Consider the following 19,480-nt stretch of genomic DNA (forward strand, 5'->3'; position numbering starts at 1 on the left):
TGATGCACTCCATGGTAACCGCGCCGTGGACGAATTCTTTCTGGACAAAGCGAGTTGAAACTCCCGTCGTGAAGGTAATATAGGTACACTTTATCCCCATGTTCCTTGAATCAAATTTGGAATTCAGAATCGATTCGAGCATCGTATGAGAAGCGGTTCTGGATTCCAGAATCTGGAATCGATTCTGAGTTCCGAAATCGGTTTGTTGAACGACCCCTATGTTACAAGGACCAAGCTCCGGGCGAGCGCCAAAACGATGAAGTTGGGTTTGTGCTCAAGTCAATTCAAGTCCGTTGCATTTTCTTGAGTGCAGCAACTTATATCGTCTCACTCAAACTTTCCTCATTTCGTCAGAGCCACTGATCACCCGTGTCGACGGGTACTGTGATGACACACGCAAAGTTCCCATTTTGGGAAAGCGGGTCAGAAATCTTTAGCAAACTCAAAAGAGTTTACCTGCTTATCTACATGTTTGTGTCTAGACTTATTGTGCAGTATTCAGCCTTCAACCAGTCTCGATAGTTACCGCGCTATCTAAAACCATCGGCCTACCTGAGGTATCCACTTGAGATATTGCTCATGCTGTTTGGTTATAGCTCATGCGATCAGATACTGTTGTCCGAGTGTGATCGTAGGTCATTTATGCAACGTGTTATGCAACGCCACGGGCCTCATTCAGCTTGCCTTTACTGTTAGGGTTTATGTTTCCCCTCATCGTTAATAAATATGTTCGCATCCAGCCAATCGACTGTCGGTTACCGTGAAATTGATAGGGGAAGTGAAGAGGAACTTCATCACCGACTGCCAGTCGCTGATAGCGAATCTACAGAAGAACCTACCCACGGTATGAGCATACCTATCGATGGTAGTAGTGGGGGGTCATGTATATGATTCGGGTGAGTGTGCGTAACACACAAAAAAGCTCGCAACCGTACACACACTATAACACACAGTGTGTTATGGAGTGTGTACATTTGCGAACTTTTTTACAATGGTGATTCAGTGAAGCAACTGCTCGGTACAGGGTCTATAACCAGAAATGCGTATTCTATAAAATTTGCCGCATAGCTTCATTGTCTATGCGAGTTATGTACTGCTCGGAAGGGCTTATGGAGAACATGACGACTCCTTGAGATTCGTGAGGAATCCGATTTCCTAATCGATAGGGATCCGTCCAGGATTGAGGAGTGCAGACCTCGCCGTTTTCTTTTCAAGTTCTCACCTTGATGAAAAGCAAGTTTTTGGCAAGTTTGAAGCCTGACCCTGTGACATACATAAGACTGGGTTGCATAACGGCCCCAACTGATAACTGAATGTCTTTCGTCATCCCAGGCCACGCATGAGACAGGATGGCATAGCCACCCCAACCGATAACTGAATGTCTCTTGTCATCCCAGACTGATGGCTTGACCGAATGACATACATGATATAAGATGGCATGGCGACCCTAGCTAATAGCTGAATGCATTCAATCCTGCTAGTTTGTTGACTCGATTCTTCTCTGCACACGATAAATGGTGGCATAACGACCCCGATTGAAAACTGAATGTGTTCTGTCATCCCACACCGATGGCTTGATGCCACACATGATAGAGGATGACATACCGGCCCTAATTGACAACTGAATGTCTTTTGTCATCCCAGACTGATGGCTTGGCCTGATGACACATGACATGAGATAGCATAATGGCCCCAACTGACAACTGAATGTCTCTTGTCATCCCAGACTGATGGTCTGACCTCAGGCCGCACATGATACAAGATGGCATAGCGACCCCAACTGATAACTGAATGTCTTTTGTCATCTCAGACTGATGGCTTGACCTTAGCCCGCACATGATACAAGATGGCATAGCGACCCCAACTGATAACTGAATGTCTTTTGTCATCCCAGGCTGATGGCTTGAGCTCAGGCCGCACATGATACAAGATGGCATAGCGACCCCAATTGATAACTGAATGTCTTTTGTCATCCCAGACTGATGGCCTGACCTCAGGCCGCACATGATACAAGATGGCATAGCGACCCCAACTGATAACTGAATGTCGTTTGTCATCCCAGGCTGATGGCCGGACCTAATGACACACACATGATATGAAATGGCATAGCGACCCCAACCGATAACTGAATGTCTCTTGTCATCCCAGACTGATGGCTTGAGCTCAGGCCACACAAGATACAAGATGGCATAGCGACCCCAGCTGATAACTGAATGTCTTTTGCCATACCAGGCTGATGGCCGGACCTAACGACACACATGATATAAGATGGCATAGCGACCCCAACTGATAACTGAATGTCTTTTGTCATCCCAGGCTGATGGCCGGACCTAACGACACACATGATATAAGATGGCATAGCGACCCCAACTGATAACTGAATGTCTTTTGTCATCCCAGGCTGATGGCCGGACCTAATGACACACATGATATAAGATGGCATAGCGACCCCAACTGATAACTGAATGTCTTTTGTCATCCCAGACTGATGGCTGGAGCTAATGACACACATGATATAAGATGGCATAGCGACCCCAACTGATAACTGAATGTCTTTTGTCATCCCAGACTGATGGCTGGAGCTAATGACACACATGATATAAGATGGCATAACGGCCCCAGTGGACCACTCAATGGGTTTTTACCATTCTAGAAGAGCTTGGCATTGTGGCTTAAAGGGCCAAGAATTGTATCTGACGTGTTAGCTGTTTTCAGAATGGTTCAATGGAATATTCTTTGTTCAGCTAGCCTTTTTATTGTGAGAGAGAGATGCTGACGCGTTAATCGTCGTAATATTTTTGTTGTTTTCAGCTCGACCACCTCGTGTGAGTGAGAAAGTCCAGCCATCTGTGGTGGCTGTCCAATACGATTCGGAGTATTGGTTGTCAATGGTTGAGAGACTAGGCTATGATCAAGCAGTATACTGTGGTGACGCAGGCCCTAATCTCGAGTCCCTCTTGCGATACTTTGATTGTACAGCGACAGGGATGCTGCGCGTGGTAATATCGGTGGAGCTTTCTGACCCTGGCCCTCGGATGAGTGTGTCGACTCTTGATGCTCGTTTCTCAGTTCGATATGTTCGATCAAGACCACGACTCGGAGATGTCACCGTCGGAGGTTGCCCGTGGTCTCCGTCAGCAAGCTCTATATACGAGGCATTCGGGAGAGTCTGATCTGGCCTTCCATGAACTGTGTGGGATTTTGGCAAGCAGGGATCCCAGAGGAGTTCTGGATGACAACCCTGAAGAACGGATTATCAAACCTCCGGAATTCATGGCAGCTCTGAAGTGTCTGAGAATGGCAGCTCTGCTCCATGCACCTGAGCAGGCGAAGCAAATCAGGATACATATCTACGAATACCGAGAGGATTTCCTCTATAGCCGAAACCCCTTGGAGGATCCGGTGTCGTTCCTATTCCGACCAACTGCTATGTCCAGAGTGCTCAACACTAAGAAGATTCAAAAACCGTTCAGGGTCCGTTGGCTTCATTCTCATGATCCATCACAAGCTGCTGTGCTGGGTCTCGCAATCAAATACGGTTTGGACCCCCGGTTTGTATTGGATGTCTTCACGCTATGGCGCGAGGGGGCTAAAGTCGATCATATCTTTGGGTACAGGCCGACAGGTCGCGGAGAGACGCGGATAACTCGGAAGAATCCGCCATTGTGGTCCATTATTATCATACCAGTACTGCGGCTCACTCAAACCAGTCGGAATACTCTGCGGCCATGGCAATCGTGGAGAAGACAGAAGCTGCGGAAGGATTTCCCAAAAGTCGATAAGACGGTTGAACCGCCTATTGTAAAGGTGGAAGTCGAGCAATGCAACCTAGCGATGTTTGTAACGGGTAAAGCCGAAGGTGGTACACTCATCAGCTTCTCCAGCGAGTGGGTTACTCTATGCAAAACCGGTACTGATCGGGATGATGATGATATGAAAGGTATCAACAATAGGACGCCGAAACACTGGTGGACTAAGAAAATATCGAGTCAGGAGACTGTTGATGAGGGGAAGTCCACCACCGACAGTCGCACATGGACGAGATTCCGCACTTTCACGCACACCATTACTGATTGGGAGACGATGTCGTACGATATGAGTATTTTCCGTAATGCCTTGGGCAATCTGAAGACTTCTTACAGCAATGTGAGAACTGGTGATACCCACACCTTACTCTTCAAGATCTTGTGTGATATAACTGAAGACTACATATTGGTTGGACAAGCTTACGATGCATCTTTGTCTGTACTGCAGCGGAGGCTTGATAGAGAGATGGATAAGTTCTATCAGAAGGACGTCAAACGGCTGCGGAAGATCGTCAGGCAACTTGGTCAACTTTATAGAATGGCGAGACCCGTCTTAGACGTTCTGGAGACTGCCGTGAGCTACAGACATTGGAGTCCCGACTCGCAGATGTATACCTCTGATATTCGCAGCAACACTCATCGATTTGTGGAGGAATCTTTGGCGTTGAGGGAGAACGCCAGAATGATGCTCGAGCAATATCGACAGTATTGCGAATCTAAGACGAGCAATATCTTGTATGTTCTCACTCTGGTTACAACCACCTTCGTTCCCGGACAGTTCCTCACAGGCGTCTACGGTATGAACTTCCAGAATCCTGTAACGGGTGATCCGGGAATGCCTGAGCTGATGTGGTCTCATGGGTATTTATATTTTTGGTTGCTCTTGCTGACGATCACAAGTCTCATCTTCTCCCTCTACAGGAAGCAGAAATGGATTTGATCTTGGCTGTGTCGGTCCCACACGCATTTGTATTTTTCGCACGTACTGCTCCTGCCAGCATCCGGATGGTCGCACTATAGTAGCACGACAATGTCTACTGCCATATTGATCACACTGTGGAGTCGCAACGGTGCTCGATCACGGCGTAAACCTCACTTTTATTGTTAGTAATAGCAGTTAGTACCATGTGCATTATATTTAAACTGTCACAGAACCGGGTTGAGTCTAATGTTGTATTGTCGTTGTTGTGTTAGAAGTCACTGAGAATTATGGGTCTTTGTATGCACTCAAGACGGCGAATTTCCGCAATAGCGTGATCCATATCTTCGCTCTTGTGCCTGACTAGGCCTTACGATATTGGGGAGAATGTCACCACGTATTTGCCCTTGTGACGAAAACCGAATCTACCACTAGATTGGCTACATCGATGGTCAGCTTCACACCGTGTTTTGGCATCCGGGAAGCTTCGGAATGATAATTCGATTCACCATTTCGGGACATGCCTAGCTCGATTGCCTCGATCCTCAGTTGCTAGCCGTAGACTTTCATTCCTGACTCTCTCGTAGTAGATCACTGCCAACCAATACCCTGGCAGATGCTCGCACCACGACCGGTCGAGATGAGCAAGCGTAAGTGAGCGAACTGGCTAGTTATGCGCCTGGACTTAATAGTTTCCCTACGACTCTCATATAGCATACTTCCCACAGTGGTGTTCTGTTGCTTCTCCATTCCAATGGCCACAGACAAGGTGAGTCCAGGAGGGCGAGAAGGCGCTCGTTATCTGTTCGGGTAACCTCAGTCCAGTCGGCGGTTCCCTTCGGACGACCGCGAGCTCCGTGATATCTGGGCTGACGCATATGCTGCTTGGGACTTCGGGAACTACTCACCGCAGGGACAGGTTCAGTATATCAAACCAGTGCCAAGTGAAGGAATGGAGGTAACTCTAGAGAAGTAAAGCGTGGAGGAGAGAGAAGCTCAGGCATTCGAGCTGGGGGATCTGCACCTACCACATCCGGTCATTTTTGAAATCACTGCTTTCAACCCTGCTGCGTTAACGAAGTCTCTACCTTCGATCGAGACTAACTTCAAGAGGCTCAGACAGCTTCGTGAGCGAATCTTGAAGGTAGAGAGTATTTCCAGTGAGGTTGCTACGTGATGGAATCTTCAGTTGTCATCGCCGAGGCCAGCAATGGTCGTTCATTCATTTGGTTTTGATAAGACATGGAGGGAGGATGGCTGTATGGTTGCTTATTCTGAAGAAGAGGACAGGGAGAAGGCGAGAACTGATTTGATACAATTGTAGGTTGAAGCTTGTTCATCTTACGCAACGGAACTCTTGATTCAGGGGTGTGGAGTTTGGCCAAGGAGCTATATATGAAATCCAGCAGCTGCCCGGTGATACGCCTGGAAAGGTCGCCACTCGCACTACGGTTCCTTGTTCGAGGGAGTTCGAGGAGACCAGTGCGATTGTCAAGATTACAGGGGTGAGTACGGAAGCGTGATGAAGAGATAGGGTCATGTTTGTTCAACTTGGATTTCAAGTCTGGAATCAGAAGGTTTGGTGTTCCCATTCAGACGAACGCTCCTTTAGAGTTCCCAGATATGATATGGGATCCCATCAAGTACTATCGTGCACAAGAATTCGAGGCTATGCTCACGAGAGCGATTGATGATGATGAAGAAGAAGAGGAGTTGTGAAATCATTATTAGTTTGTTTCCTACTTGCTGCAATCAACTTTTCTGTTGTGATGGGATAAGTTATGAACTAGGGCTTGTATGCTCTATACGAGATCATCGGCATTGCTTAGTGCTAGGACCAGCTCTTCGTTGTGGTTTCTGTGTTAAATGTGTACGATTTCTTCCACGTATGAAGGCTTTCCTGTTCTCGCGGGTAGAGTATCATATCAAACACATACTATTAGCATACTGTTATACTGCATTAGTGTACTGGGGCGCCTCTAGACCTCTACTCCAGACAGTATATTCGTGATTCTTTCACCTCCTCCATCATCCTAGAACATTGACTACATAACGATATAAGATTCGCATCCCGAAGCTTCTAATATCTAGCAGCTGTATAAGCTGCATTACTTTAAGCTAGAGGTAGCTTATTCTGGTTGAATTGATCGTAGTTGTAGTCCGGGTTTGTATTCTCGTTTCACACAATCCTTTGTCCCCATAGTTTCTATTTTTATAAAATCACTACTATGGATTCAACGAGCATTATTTCTTCGTTTCTCGAGGCTGCCTATGAGGGCGATCTCAATCGCATGAAGGAGCTTATGGCCAGCAACTCCGGTCTATCTGTTAATGTTCAAGACTATGATAAGAGAACTCCTCTCCATTTAGCTGCTGCTGGTGGTCACATGGATGCTGTCCAATACTTGTTGGGCGAGGGGGCTGAGCTGAAGACTGATCGCTTCGGTATGCTTCCTATCCATGATGCTGTGGTGAACCATCATACCGACATCAAAGAGGTGCTCGGTCAGCTCGACCTCAAGTGTGATGATGCCATGTGTTATCTTTCCCCTGAGAGTGAGAATGCTCTCAAGGAGCAGGTGAAGAATACCAACATCTCCCTGACTCCTGAGGATTTGGAAATCAAGATGACTCAGGTCTTTTCTATCATTATGAAGGAAGGTGTCCTCGCTGCTGGTTCTCTCTGGCAGGAGATCGTCTACTACTTCACTGAGCTTGGTCTTCATCCCAGCTACTTCAAACATTTTACCAGTGCTGAGATCGCCAGGCATATCCATTGCCTTATCGCTGCTAAGAAGGTCGCTCAGGCTACCAAGTCTGACTATATCCACTTCGAGATTGAGGAAGCGGATTCGGCTTTCTATCTCACCACTATGGAGCCTGAGAAGATTGCCATCACTGATGCTAAGGTTGCTGAGTATATCAATACTGCTAAGGACTGTGGTTACACTATCACCTTCCTTAAGTCTGAGAAAGCTCCCATGTGTGGAGGTAAGTTCCCTCTCGGCATCTTTGTTGTTGAGAAGCAACAGTTCGAGTCGGGTGTTAAGTTTGAGGATATGATGGAGAAGTCCGACATTCATCTCGTGGCTACCTCGGCGTTCCTTGAGGAGAGATCTGATGAAGTACAGAAGCTCTACCAGGATCTTATCGATGAGACTATGGCTACCCGCAATACTGTTGTTAAGGTGTTCGATGCTCCTGCCAACTTGGTTCAGAAGTCCGGCGCCCAAGTGTTGCAGTTTGCTGCCTTTGATGTTGATCGTACGGGCCGAGCCTACATCTCTGAGATCAACGAATGCTTCCGTTCTCATAACGTTGAACCCAAGAGATTCTACGTGGACTCGTTCGCCAATGGTATCGTCACCTATACTTGCTTCTTCGACCCCACTTTCCAGGGTGAGGCATTGGAAAGGCTCGCGCAGACTCTTCGTTATGTGAGCCATTTCAAGCATAACCCGAGGAAGTCCGGTTTGGTTTGGGAACTTGTGCTCAACAATAAGATCACACCCGAGCATGCTATCTTCCTTATTACTGCTGCCAAGTTCATCTTCTCATTCTTCCCTAAGGAGACTGAGGAGTATCTCGCTTTGGCCGACTATTTCAAGAGTGACCCGTCCAAGAAGAGTGAGCTGGATACTCTCTTCAGAGATACCATGGCTAATGCTATTACTTATGAGAGGATCTATGATGCTCTCACCTCCAACTATGAGCTAACTCTCCCTATGTTCGACGACTTCAAGAAGGTTGCCACTGGTCTATGCAAGCCTTCCTACAATGAGGAATTGGCTGCTAAGGTTGATGATCAGGTTGGATCTCGCTTCGATGCGAAGATCTTGAAGACTCTGTTGAAGCTCAGCGCTCATCTTCAGATGACAAACTTCTTCAAGGCTGGCACAGCCTCGGCTATTGCAATGAGGTTTGATGGTGAGGTCCTGGCTGATCGTCCGAGGACTCTCTTCTCCAGAATTCCTTATGCTGTCTATCTGTCGTCGGCAGGAGCTTCTATGGCTTCCACATCCGATTCACTGAGATCGCTCGTGGTGGTATCAGACTCATCTATCTAGGAACAGACAGGTCTACAAGAAGAACTGCGCTACTTGTTGGAGGAGAACTACAACTTGGCCTTTACTCAGCAGCTGAAGAACAAGGATATCCCCGAGGGCGGATCGAAGGGTACCATCCTCATGGATATGGATTCTCAGAACTTGAACACCAGTGGTCGTGATGCTTTCAATAGCTATGTTGATGCTCTCCTCGATTGCATCCTGGCCAAGGAGACCGGCCTCTATTCTAACCTCTCCAAGCCTGAGATGCTCTTCTTCGGTCCCGATGAGAATACTGCTGGATTCATGAAGTTGGGTGCTTTGAGAGCCAAGGCTCGTGGTTACAAATACTGGAAGTCTTTGACTACCGGTAAGTCCGCTGTCCTTGGTGGCATTCCCCACGACAAGTACGCCATGACAACAAACTCCATCCATCCTTACGTTACCGAGCTTCTGAACAAGTTGGGTGTTGAGGAGTCTAAGCTCACCAAGGTCATGTCCGGTGGCCCCGATGGTGATCTTGGTTCTAACGAGATCCTCGTCTCTAAGGATAAGACCATTGCTATCTGTGATGGTACTGGTGTTGCTTATGATCCTCAAGGATTGAACAGAGAGGAGCTCACTCGTCTTGCTCATCTCAGAGTTGGTGTTGCTAACTTCTCTCGTGATAAGTTGTCAAGTGATCCGAAGGCATTCTTGGTCACTATTGACGATAAGGATGTAACTCTTCCGAATGGTGATCATTTCAAGTCCGGTGTTGAGGTCCGGAATCACTTCCCTGAGATGGAGTACTTCTCCGCTGATCTCTTCATTCCTTGTGGTGGTCGCCCTGGTACTATTAACATTGGTAATGTTGATAAGACCATGTTCAATCCTGAGACTAAGGAACTCAAGTTCAAGTATGTTGTAGAGGGTGCCAACTTATTCTTGACTGATGATGCTCGTCGATATCTTGAGGATGCTGGTGTGCAGCTATTCAAGGATGCTTCCACCAACAAGGGTGGTGTTACTTCCAGCAGTATGGAAGTGTTCGCCGCTCTTTGCATGGACACGGCTGATCATGACAAATTCCTGTGTTCTCGTGATGAGACCAGTGCTCCTCCTGAGTTCTACGAACAATACGTTCAGGAGATTCTTGCCGCTGTCCGTCATAACGCCAAGATGGAGTTCAATGGCATCTGGAAGACTAACCATGAGGTGAAGTATCCTGATGGATCGAGGTATATTCGTAAGACTGATGCAACCATCTTATTGTCGAAGAAGATCAACGACATGCAGTCTTATATCCTTGGCGTCCTCGAGGAACATGATCCTGAGAATGATTGGATGGTTCGTGCTGTTCTCAGACGTTGTGTGCCCAGGTTGCTTCTTGTTCATTGTGGTTTGGATAAGATTGTCGAGAACACTCCCGAGGCTTATCTCAATGCTATGGTTGCCACTTGGATTGCTGACGAGTTCGTCTACTCTAATGGTCTACAGACTAGCGAGTTCGGCTTCTTCCAGTTCATGCGCTCGCTCGAGGAAAAGTCCGAAGGTGAGGTTACCCCTTCTACTATGTGATTTACTGAAACTTTCTATACAAAAGCTATATAGGGCATCGTACATCTGTTGCCGCCGAATTTTTTTCTCAATACTTCGAAGATTTTTCTCCATGTCTTAACGGGATTACCTGTGATGAACGCAAGCTATCTTGTATAGTATTATTCAACTTCCGATTTGGCTAGTCTGATTTTGATGTTGTGTCGAGTCCTTGGGTGGGGATATAAGTCGTCTCGTCGGGTAACTCCAGCAAGTCCACGTGTCTTGTACTGCCGCTGCATGCAGGCATATACTCTACTACCCCTACATTGGGGTGACAGTGTCACAGTATTGAACCGCGGTTCGGTCCTTGGGGGTTGTCGGGCTATATGTCCTTCAAATACATGTTCATGTTTGGTAGATTAACTGTCAAGGAAACGATTTTATCGTGAGTGGTTTATGCTAAGACGCAAAGTTCAACTCAGGGGGCAACAGGGCGCAGACAGTGAGAATAGATCCACAGTTTCGAAGCTTCGTTATGGTAGAAATACGTGTCTCTCCGAAAAGAAATAGTACGAAGCAACAACCTAAGTGATCAAGTCATAGTTCGTCCCGGCATAACACATAGTATCATGGCATGGCACGTGAGTAATTGGCGCTGCCACATCCCTGCGAGTCCAACTTGATGTCAAAAGGTCTGTCGGCCACTCATCACTTCAGCGAGTGTGTGTTTGAGAGTATGTTCGTTTGCCAGTATTTTCTCGAATGGATGGCCCAGTCGAGCAGTTTCTCAACACAGGTTTATATACGCAAGTGTGGCTGGAGTGAACAGATCTCGCCGTTTCCAACTGAATCTTTAAAGAGTGATTTGCAGTGCTGCTCATGGTATGTGCCTATTATCGCTGAAAGTATGCAATGATTGCCGTATTGGCTCCGGCATTGAAAATCCCGGTTTGGGGTAGGCTGCTGATGTTGTGTGCGACAACCCCAAATCACATCATGAAACTCTGCCCAAATGCCACATCACTTCGCTCTATCACGTTCCCATTCCGCAGACACATATTCCTTCTCCCTGAAACATTCCCTACATAACGATATAAGATTCGCATTCCGAAGCTTATAGTATCTAGCAGCTGTATAAGCTGCATTACTTTAAGCTAGAGGTAGCTTATTCTGGTTGAATTGATCGTAGTTGTAGTCCGGGTTTGTATTCTCGTTTCACACAATCCTTTGTCCCCATAGTTTCTATTTTTATAAAATCACTACTATGGATTCAACGAGCATTATTTCTTCGTTTCTCGAGGCTGCCTATGAGGGCGATCTCAATCGCATGAAGGAGCTTATGGCCAGCAACTCCGGTCTATCTGTTAATGTTCAAGACTATGATAAGAGAACTCCTCTCCATTTAGCTGCTGCTGGTGGTCACATGGATGCTATCCAATACTTGTTGGGCGAGGGGGCTGAGCTGAAGACTGATCGCTTCGGTATGCTTCCTATCCATGATGCTGTGGTGAACCATCATACCGACATCAAAGAGGTGCTCGGTCAGCTCGACCTCAAGTGTGATGATGCCATGTGTTATCTTTCCCCTGAGAGTGAGAATGCTCTCAAGGAGCAGGTGAAGAATACCAACATCTCCCTGACTCCTGAGGATTTGGAAATCAAGATGACTCAGGTCTTTTCTATCATTATGAAGGAAGGTGTCCTCGCTGCTGGTTCTCTCTGGCAGGAGATCGTCTACTACTTCACTGAGCTTGGTCTTCATCCCAGCTACTTCAAACATTTTACCAGTGCTGAGATCGCCAGGCATATCCATTGCCTTATCGCTGCTAAGAAGGTCGCTCAGGCTACCAAGTCTGACTATATCCACTTCGAGATTGAGGAAGCGGATTCGGCTTTCTATCTCACCACTATGGAGCCTGAGAAGATTGCCATCACTGATGCTAAGGTTGCTGAGTATATCAATACTGCTAAGGACTGTGGTTACACTATCACCTTCCTTAAGTCTGAGAAAGCTCCCATGTGTGGAGGTAAGTTCCCTCTCGGCATCTTTGTTGTTGAGAAGCAACAGTTCGAGTCGGGTGTTAAGTTTGAGGATATGATGGAGAAGTCCGACATTCATCTCGTGGCTACCCCGGCGTTCCTTGAGGAGAGATCTGATGAAGTACAGAAGCTCTACCAGGATCTTATCGATGAGACTATGGCTACCCGCAATACTGTTGTTAAGGTGTTCGATGCTCCTGCCAACTTGGTTCAGAAGTCCGGCGCCCAAGTGTTGCAGTTTGCTGCCTTTGATGTTGATCGTACGGGCCGAGCCTACATCTCTGAGATCAACGAATGCTTCCGTTCTCATAACGTTGAACCCAAGAGATTCTACGTGGACTCGTTCGCCAATGGTATCGTCACCTATACTTGCTTCTTCGACCCCACTTTCCAGGGTGAGGCATTGGAAAGGCTCGCGCAGACTCTTCGTTATGTGAGCCATTTCAAGCATAACCCGAGGAAGTCCGGTTTGGTTTGGGAACTTGTGCTCAACAATAAGATCACACCCGAGCATGCTATCTTCCTTATTACTGCTGCCAAGTTCATCTTCTCATTCTTCCCTAAGGAGACTGAGGAGTATCTCGCTTTGGCCGACTATTTCAAGAGTGACCCGTCCAAGAAGAGTGAGCTGGATACTCTCTTCAGAGATACCATGGCTAATGCTATTACTTATGAGAGGATCTATGATGCTCTCACCTCCAACTATGAGCTCACTCTCCCTATGTTCGACGACTTCAAGAAGGTTGCCACTGGTCTATGCAAGCCTTTCTACAATGAGGAATTGGCTGCTAAGGTTGATGATCAGGTTGGATCTCGCTTCGATGCGAAGATCTTGAAGACTCTGTTGAAGCTCAGCGCTCATCTTCAGATGACAAACTTCTTCAAGGCTGGTACAGCCTCGGCTATTGCAATGAGGTTTGATGGTGAGGTCCTGGCTGATCGTCCGAGGACTCTCTTCTCCAGAATTCCTTATGCTGTCTATCTTGTCGTCGGCAGGAGCTTCTATGGCTTCCACATCCGATTCACTGAGATCGCTCGTGGTGGTATCAGACTCATCTTATCTAGGAACAGACAGGTCTACAAGAAGAACTGCGCTACTTTGTTGGAGGAGAACTACAACTTGGCCTTTACTCAGCAGCTGAAGAACAAGGATATCCCCGAGGGCGGATCGAAGGGTACCATCCTCATGGATATGGATTCTCAGAACTTGAACACCAGTGGTCGTGATGCTTTCAATAGCTATGTTGATGCTCTCCTCGATTGCATCCTTGCTAAGGAGACCGGCCTCTATTCTAACCTCTCCAAGCCTGAGATGCTCTTCTTCGGTCCCGATGAGAATACTGCTGGATTCATGAAGTTGGGTGCTTTGAGAGCCAAGGCTCGTGGTTACAAATACTGGAAGTCTTTGACTACCGGTAAGTCCGCTGTCCTTGGTGGCATCCCCCATGACAAGTACGCCATGACAACAAACTCCATCCATCCTTACGTTACCGAGCTTCTGAACAAGTTGGGTGTTGAGGAGTCTAAGCTCACCAAGGTCATGTCCGGTGGCCCCGATGGTGATCTTGGTTCTAACGAGATCCTCGTCTCTAAGGATAAGACCATTGCTATCTGTGATGGTACTGGTGTTGCTTATGATCCTCAAGGATTGAACAGAGAGGAGCTCACTCGTCTTGCTCATCTCAGAGTTGGTGTTGCTAACTTCTCTCGTGATAAGTTGTCAAGTGATCCGAAGGCATTCTTGGTCACTATTGACGATAAGGATGTAACTCTTCCGAATGGTGATCATTTCAAGTCCGGTGTTGAGGTCCGGAATCACTTCCCTGAGATGGAGTACTTCTCCGCTGATCTCTTCATTCCTTGTGGTGGTCGCCCTGGTACTATTAACATTGGTAATGTTGATAAGACCATGTTCAATCCTGAGACTAAGGAGCTCAAGTTCAAGTATGTTGTAGAGGGTGCCAACTTATTCTTGACTGATGATGCTCGTCGATATCTTGAGGATGCTGGTGTGCAGCTATTCAAGGATGCTTCCACCAACAAGGGTGGTGTTACTTCCAGCAGTATGGAAGTGTTCGCCGCTCTTTGCATGGACACGGCTGATCATGACAAGTTCCTGTGTTCTCGTGATGAGACCAGTGCTCCTCCTGAGTTCTACGAACAATACGTTCAGGAGATTCTTGCCGCTGTCCGTCATAACGCCAAGATGGAGTTCAATGGCATCTGGAAGACTAACCATGAGGTGAAGTATCCTGATGGATCGAGGTATATTCGTAAGACTGATGCAACCATCTTATTGTCGAAGAAGATCAACGACATGCAGTCTTATATCCTTGGCGTCCTCGAGGAACATGATCCTGAGAATGATTGGATGGTTCGTGCTGTTCTCAGACGTTGTGTGCCCAGGTTGCTTCTTGTTCATTGTGGTTTGGATAAGATTGTCGAGAACACTCCCGAGGCTTATCTCAATGCTATGGTTGCCACTTGGATTGCTGACGAGTTCGTCTACTCTAATGGTCTACAGACTAGCGAGTTCGGCTTCTTCCAGTTCATGCGCTCGCTCGAGGAAAAGTCCGAAGGTGAGGTTACCCCTTCTACTATGTGATTTACTGAAACTTTCTAAAAAGCTATATAGGGCATCGTACATCTGTTGCCGCCGAATTTTTTTCTCAATACTTCGAAGATTTTTCTCCATGTCTTAACGGGATTACCTGTGATGAACGCAAGCTATCTTGTATAGTATTATTCAACTTCCGATTTGGCTAGTCTGATTTTGATGTTGTGTCGAGTCCTTGGGTGGGGATATAAGTCGTCTCGTCGGGTAACTCCAGCAAGTCCACGTGTCTTGTACTGCCGCTGTATGCAGGCATATACTCTACTACCCCTACATTGGGTTGACAGTGTCACAGTATTGAACCGCAGTTCGGTCCTTGGGGGTTGTCGGGTTATATGTCCTTCAAATACATGTTCATGTCAGGTAGATTAACTGTTAAGGAAACGATTTTATCGTGATTGGTTTATGCTAAGACGCAAAGTTCAACTCAGGGGGCAACAGGGCGCAGACAGTGAGAATAGATCCACAGTTTCGAAGCTTCGTTATGGTAGGAATACGTGTCTCTCCGAAAAGAAATAGTACGAAGCAACAACCTAAGTGATCAAGTCATAGTTCATCCCGGCATAACACATAGTATCATGGCATGGCACGTGAGTAATTGGCGCTGCCACATCCCTGCGAGTCCAACTTGATGTCAAAAGGTCTGTCGGCCACTCATCACTTCAGCGAGTGTGTGTTTGAGAGTATGTTCGTTTGCCAGTATTTTCTCGAATGGATGGCCCAGTCGAGCAGTTTCTCAACACAGGTTTATATACGCAAGTGTGGCTGGAGTGAACAGATCTCGCCGTTTCCAACTGAATCTTTAAAGAGTGATTTGCAGTGCTGCTCATGGTATGTGCCTATTATCGCTGAAAGTATGCAATGATTGCCGTATTGGCTCCGGCATTGAAAATCGCGGTTTAGGATAGGCTGCTGATGTTGTGTGCGATAACCCCAAATCACATCATGAAACTCTGCCCAAATGCCACATCACTTCGCTCTATCACGTTCCCAGACACATATTCCCTCTCCCTGAAACATTCCCTACATAACGATATAAGATTCGCATTCCGAAGCTTATAGTATCTAGCAGCTGTATAAGCTGCATTACTTTAAGCTAGAGGTAGCTTATTCTGGTTGAATTGATCGTAGTTGTAGTCCGGGTTTGTATTCTCGTTTCACACAATCCTTTGTCCCCATAGTTTCTATTTTTATAAAATCACTACTATGGATTCAACGAGCATTATTTCTTCGTTTCTCGAGGCTGCCTATGAGGGCGATCTCAATCGCATGAAGGTGCTTATGGCCAGCAACTCCGGTCTATCTGTTAATGTTCAAGACTATGATAAGAGAACTCCTCTCCATTTAGCTGCTGCTGGTGGTCACATGGATGCTATCCAATACTTGTTGGGCGAGGGGGCTGAGCTGAAGACTGATCGCTTCGGTATGCTTCCTATCCATGATGCTGTGGTGAACCATCATACCGACATCAAAGAGGTGCTCGGTCAGCTCGACCTCAAGTGTGATGATGCCATGTGTTATCTTTCCCCTGAGAGTGAGAATGCTCTCAAGGAGCAAGTGAAGAATACCAACATCTCCCTGACTCCCGAGGATTTGGAAATCAAGATGACTCAGGTCTTTTCTATCATTATGAAGGAAGGTGTCCTCGTTGCTGGTTCTCTCTGGCAGGAGATCGTCTACTACTTCACTGAGCTTGGTCTTCATCCCAGCTACTTCAAACATTTTACCAGTGCTGAGATCGCCAGGCATATCCATTGCCTTATCGCTGCTAAGAAGGTCGCTCAGGCTACCAAGTCTGACTATATCCACTTCGAGATTGAGGAAGCGGGTTCGGCTTTCTATCTCACCACTATGGAGCCTGAGAAGATTGCCATCACTGATGCTAAGGTTGCTGAGTATATCAATACTGCTAAGGACTGTGGTTACACTATCACCTTCCTTAAGTCTGAGAAAGCTCCAATGTGTGGAGGTAAGTTCCCTCTCGGCATCTTTGTTGTTGAGAAGCAACAGTTCGAGTCGGGTGTTAAGTTTGAGGATATGATGGAGAAGTCCGACATTCATCTCGTGGCTACCCCGGCGTTCCTTGAGGAGAGATCTGATGAAGTACAGAAACTCTACCAGGATCTTATCGATGAGACTATGGCTACCCGCAATACTGTTGTTAAGGTGTTCGATGCTCCTGCCAACTTGGTTCAGAAATCCGGTGCTCAAGTATTGCAGTTTGCTGCCTTTGATGTTGATCGTACGGGCCGAGCCTACATCTCTGAGATCAACGAATGCTTCCGTTCACATAACGTTGAACCCAAGAGATTCTACGTGGACTCGTTCGCCAATGGTATCGTCACCTATACTTGCTTCTTCGACCCCACTTTCCAGGGTGAGGCATTGGAAAGGCTCGCGCAGACTCTTCGTTATGTGAGCCATTTCAAGCATAACCCGAGGAAGTCCGGTTTGGTTTGGGAACTTGTGCTCAACAATAAGATCACACCCGAGCATGCTATCTTCCTTATTACTGCTGCCAAGTTCATCTTCTCATTCTTCCCTAAGGAGACTGAGGAGTATCTCGCTTTGGCCGACTATTTCAAGAGTGACCCGTCCAAGAAGAGTGAGCTGGATACTCTCTTCAGAGATACCATGGCTAATGCTATTACTTATGAGAGGATCTATGATGCTCTCACCTCCAACTATGAGCTCACTCTCCCTATGTTCGACGACTTCAAGAAGGTTGCCACTGGTCTATGCAAGCCTTTCTACAATGAGGAATTGGCTGCTAAGGTTGATGATCAGGTTGGATCTCGCTTCGATGCGAAGATCTTGAAGACTCTGTTGAAGCTCAGCGCTCATCTTCAGATGACAAACTTCTTCAAGGCTGGTACAGCCTCGGCTATTGCAATGAGGTTTGATGGTGAGGTCCTGGCTGATCGTCCGAGGACTCTCTTCTCCAGAATTCCTTATGCTGTCTATCTTGTCGTCGGCAGGAGCTTCTATGGCTTCCACATCCGATTCACTGAGATCGCTCGTGGTGGTATCAGACTCATCTTATCTAGGAATAGACAGGTCTACAAGAAGAACTGCGCTACTTTGTTGGAGGAGAACTACAACTTGGCCTTTACTCAGCAGCTGAAGAACAAGGATATCCCCGAGGGCGGATCGAAGGGTACCATCCTCATGGATATGGATTCTCAGAACTTGAACACCAGTGGTCGTGATGCTTTCAATAGCTATGTTGATGCTCTCCTCGATTGCATCCTGGCCAAGGAGACCGGCCTCTATTCTAACCTCTCCAAGCCTGAGATGCTCTTCTTCGGTCCCGATGAGAATACTGCTGGATTCATGAAGTTGGGTGCTTTGAGAGCCAAGGCTCGTGGTTACAAATACTGGAAGTCTTTGACTACCGGTAAGTCCGCTGTCCTTGGTGGCATCCCCCATGACAAGTACGCCATGACAACAAACTCCATTCATCCTTACGCTACCGAGCTTCTGAACAAGTTGGGTGTTGAGGAGTCTAAGCTCACCAAGGTCATGTCCGGTGGCCCCGATGGTGATCTTGGTTCTAACGAGATTCTCATCTCTAAGGATAAGACCATTGCTATCTGTGATGGTACTGGTGTTGCTTATGATCCTCAAGGATTGAACAGAGAGGAGCTCACTCGTCTTGCTCATCTCAGAGTTGGTGTTGCTAACTTCTCTCGTGATAAGTTGTCAAGTGATCCGAAGGCATTCTTGGTCACTATTGACGATAAGGATGTAACTCTTCCGAATGGTGATCATTTCAAGTCCGGTGTTGAGGTCCGGAATCACTTCCCTGAGATGGAGTACTTCTCCGCTGATCTCTTCATTCCTTGTGGTGGTCGCCCTGGTACTATTAACATTGGTAATGTTGATAAGACCATGTTCAATCCTGAGACTAAGGAGCTCAAGTTCAAGTATGTTGTAGAGGGTGCCAACTTATTCTTGACTGATGATGCTCGTCGATATCTTGAGGATGCTGGTGTGCAGCTATTCAAGGATGCTTCCACCAACAAGGGTGGTGTTACTTCCAGCAGTATGGAAGTGTTCGCCGCTCTTTGCATGGACACGGCTGATCATGACAAGTTCCTGTGTTCTCGTGATGAGACCAGTGCTCCTCCTGAGTTCTACGAACAATACGTTCAGGAGATTCTTGCCGCTGTCCGTCATAACGCCAAGATGGAGTTCAATGGCATCTGGAAGACTAACCATGAGGTGAAGTATCCTGATGGATCGAGGTATATTCGTAAGACTGATGCAACCATCTTATTGTCGAAGAAGATCAACGACATGCAGTCTTATATCCTTGGCGTCCTCGAGGAACATGATCCTGAGAATGATTGGATGGTTCGTGCTGTTCTCAGACGTTGTGTGCCGAGGTTGCTTCTTGTTCATTGTGGTTTGGATAAGATTGTCGAGAACACTCCCGAGGCTTATCTCAATGCTATGGTTGCCACTTGGATTGCTGACGAGTTTGTCTACTCTAATGGTCTACAGACTAGTGAGTTCGGCTTCTTCCAGTTCA

General features: G+C 46.9%; 6 protein-coding genes across 6 annotated transcripts; 5 read left to right on the top strand and 1 right to left on the bottom strand.

Moving 5' to 3' along the window:
• Positions 1-697: 697 nt before the first annotated feature.
• On the top strand, positions 698-4,941 carry Pmar_PMAR020889 (magnesium and cobalt transport protein, putative). Its single transcript, XM_002782266.1, has 3 exons — positions 698-865; positions 2,812-2,999; positions 3,070-4,941. Exons 1-3 carry the CDS (start codon positions 727-729, stop codon positions 4,744-4,746), a joined length of 2,004 nt encoding a protein of 667 aa, XP_002782312.1. The 5' UTR covers positions 698-726; the 3' UTR covers positions 4,747-4,941.
• On the bottom strand, positions 1,741-2,202 carry Pmar_PMAR020890 (hypothetical protein; the record flags this gene model as incomplete). Its single annotated transcript, XM_002782267.1, has 1 exon — positions 1,741-2,202. A coding segment is annotated over one exon (462 nt), but the record flags the coding sequence as incomplete, so codon positions are not given.
• Positions 4,942-5,479: 538 nt separating the features above from the next.
• On the top strand, positions 5,480-6,444 carry Pmar_PMAR020891 (hypothetical protein; the record flags this gene model as incomplete). Its single annotated transcript, XM_002782268.1, has 6 exons — positions 5,480-5,494; positions 5,546-5,683; positions 5,726-5,869; positions 5,915-6,045; positions 6,092-6,230; positions 6,322-6,444. 6 exons carry the CDS (start codon positions 5,480-5,482, stop codon positions 6,442-6,444), a joined length of 690 nt encoding a protein of 229 aa, XP_002782314.1.
• A 509-nt stretch (positions 6,445-6,953) lies between these two features.
• Pmar_PMAR020892 (glutamate dehydrogenase, putative) lies at positions 6,954-10,493 on the top strand (the record flags this gene model as incomplete). Its single annotated transcript, XM_002782269.1, has 2 exons — positions 6,954-8,768; positions 8,793-10,493. 2 exons carry the CDS (start codon positions 6,954-6,956, stop codon positions 10,329-10,331), a joined length of 3,354 nt encoding a protein of 1,117 aa, XP_002782315.1. The 3' UTR covers positions 10,332-10,493.
• Positions 10,494-11,556: 1,063 nt separating this feature from the next.
• Positions 11,557-15,074, top strand: Pmar_PMAR020893 (NAD-specific glutamate dehydrogenase, putative; the record flags this gene model as incomplete). The annotated part of the gene is made up of 1 exon (XM_002782270.1): positions 11,557-15,074. The coding sequence occupies one exon, from the start codon at positions 11,557-11,559 to the stop codon at positions 14,935-14,937; it is 3,381 nt and encodes a 1,126-aa protein (XP_002782316.1). The 3' UTR covers positions 14,938-15,074.
• A 1,078-nt stretch (positions 15,075-16,152) lies between these two features.
• Pmar_PMAR020894 (NAD-specific glutamate dehydrogenase, putative) lies at positions 16,153-19,456 on the top strand (the record flags this gene model as incomplete). The annotated part of the gene is made up of 1 exon (XM_002782271.1): positions 16,153-19,456. A coding segment is annotated over one exon (3,304 nt), but the record flags the coding sequence as incomplete, so codon positions are not given.
• Positions 19,457-19,480: the final 24 nt, after the last annotated feature.

This window comes from Perkinsus marinus, assembly GCF_000006405.1.
Source record: "Perkinsus marinus ATCC 50983 genomic scaffold scf_1104296939894, whole genome shotgun sequence".
In the NCBI taxonomy this organism is placed as follows: domain Eukaryota; phylum Perkinsozoa; order Perkinsida; family Perkinsidae; genus Perkinsus; species Perkinsus marinus.

What these genes read in the sequence shown, in the direction of transcription:
- Pmar_PMAR020889 (XM_002782266.1), top strand. Translation starts at nt 727, where the DNA reads ATGTTCGCATCCAGCCAATCGACTGTCGGTTACCGTGAAATTGATAGG. An exon ending in TATGAGCATACCTATCGATG is followed by an intron (nt 866 to 2,811) that starts GTAGTAGTGGGG and finishes TGTTGTTTTCAG; the next exon opens with CTCGACCACCTCGTGTGAGT. An exon ending in CGACAGGGATGCTGCGCGTG is followed by an intron (nt 3,000 to 3,069) that starts GTAATATCGGTG and finishes CTCGTTTCTCAG; the next exon opens with TTCGATATGTTCGATCAAGA.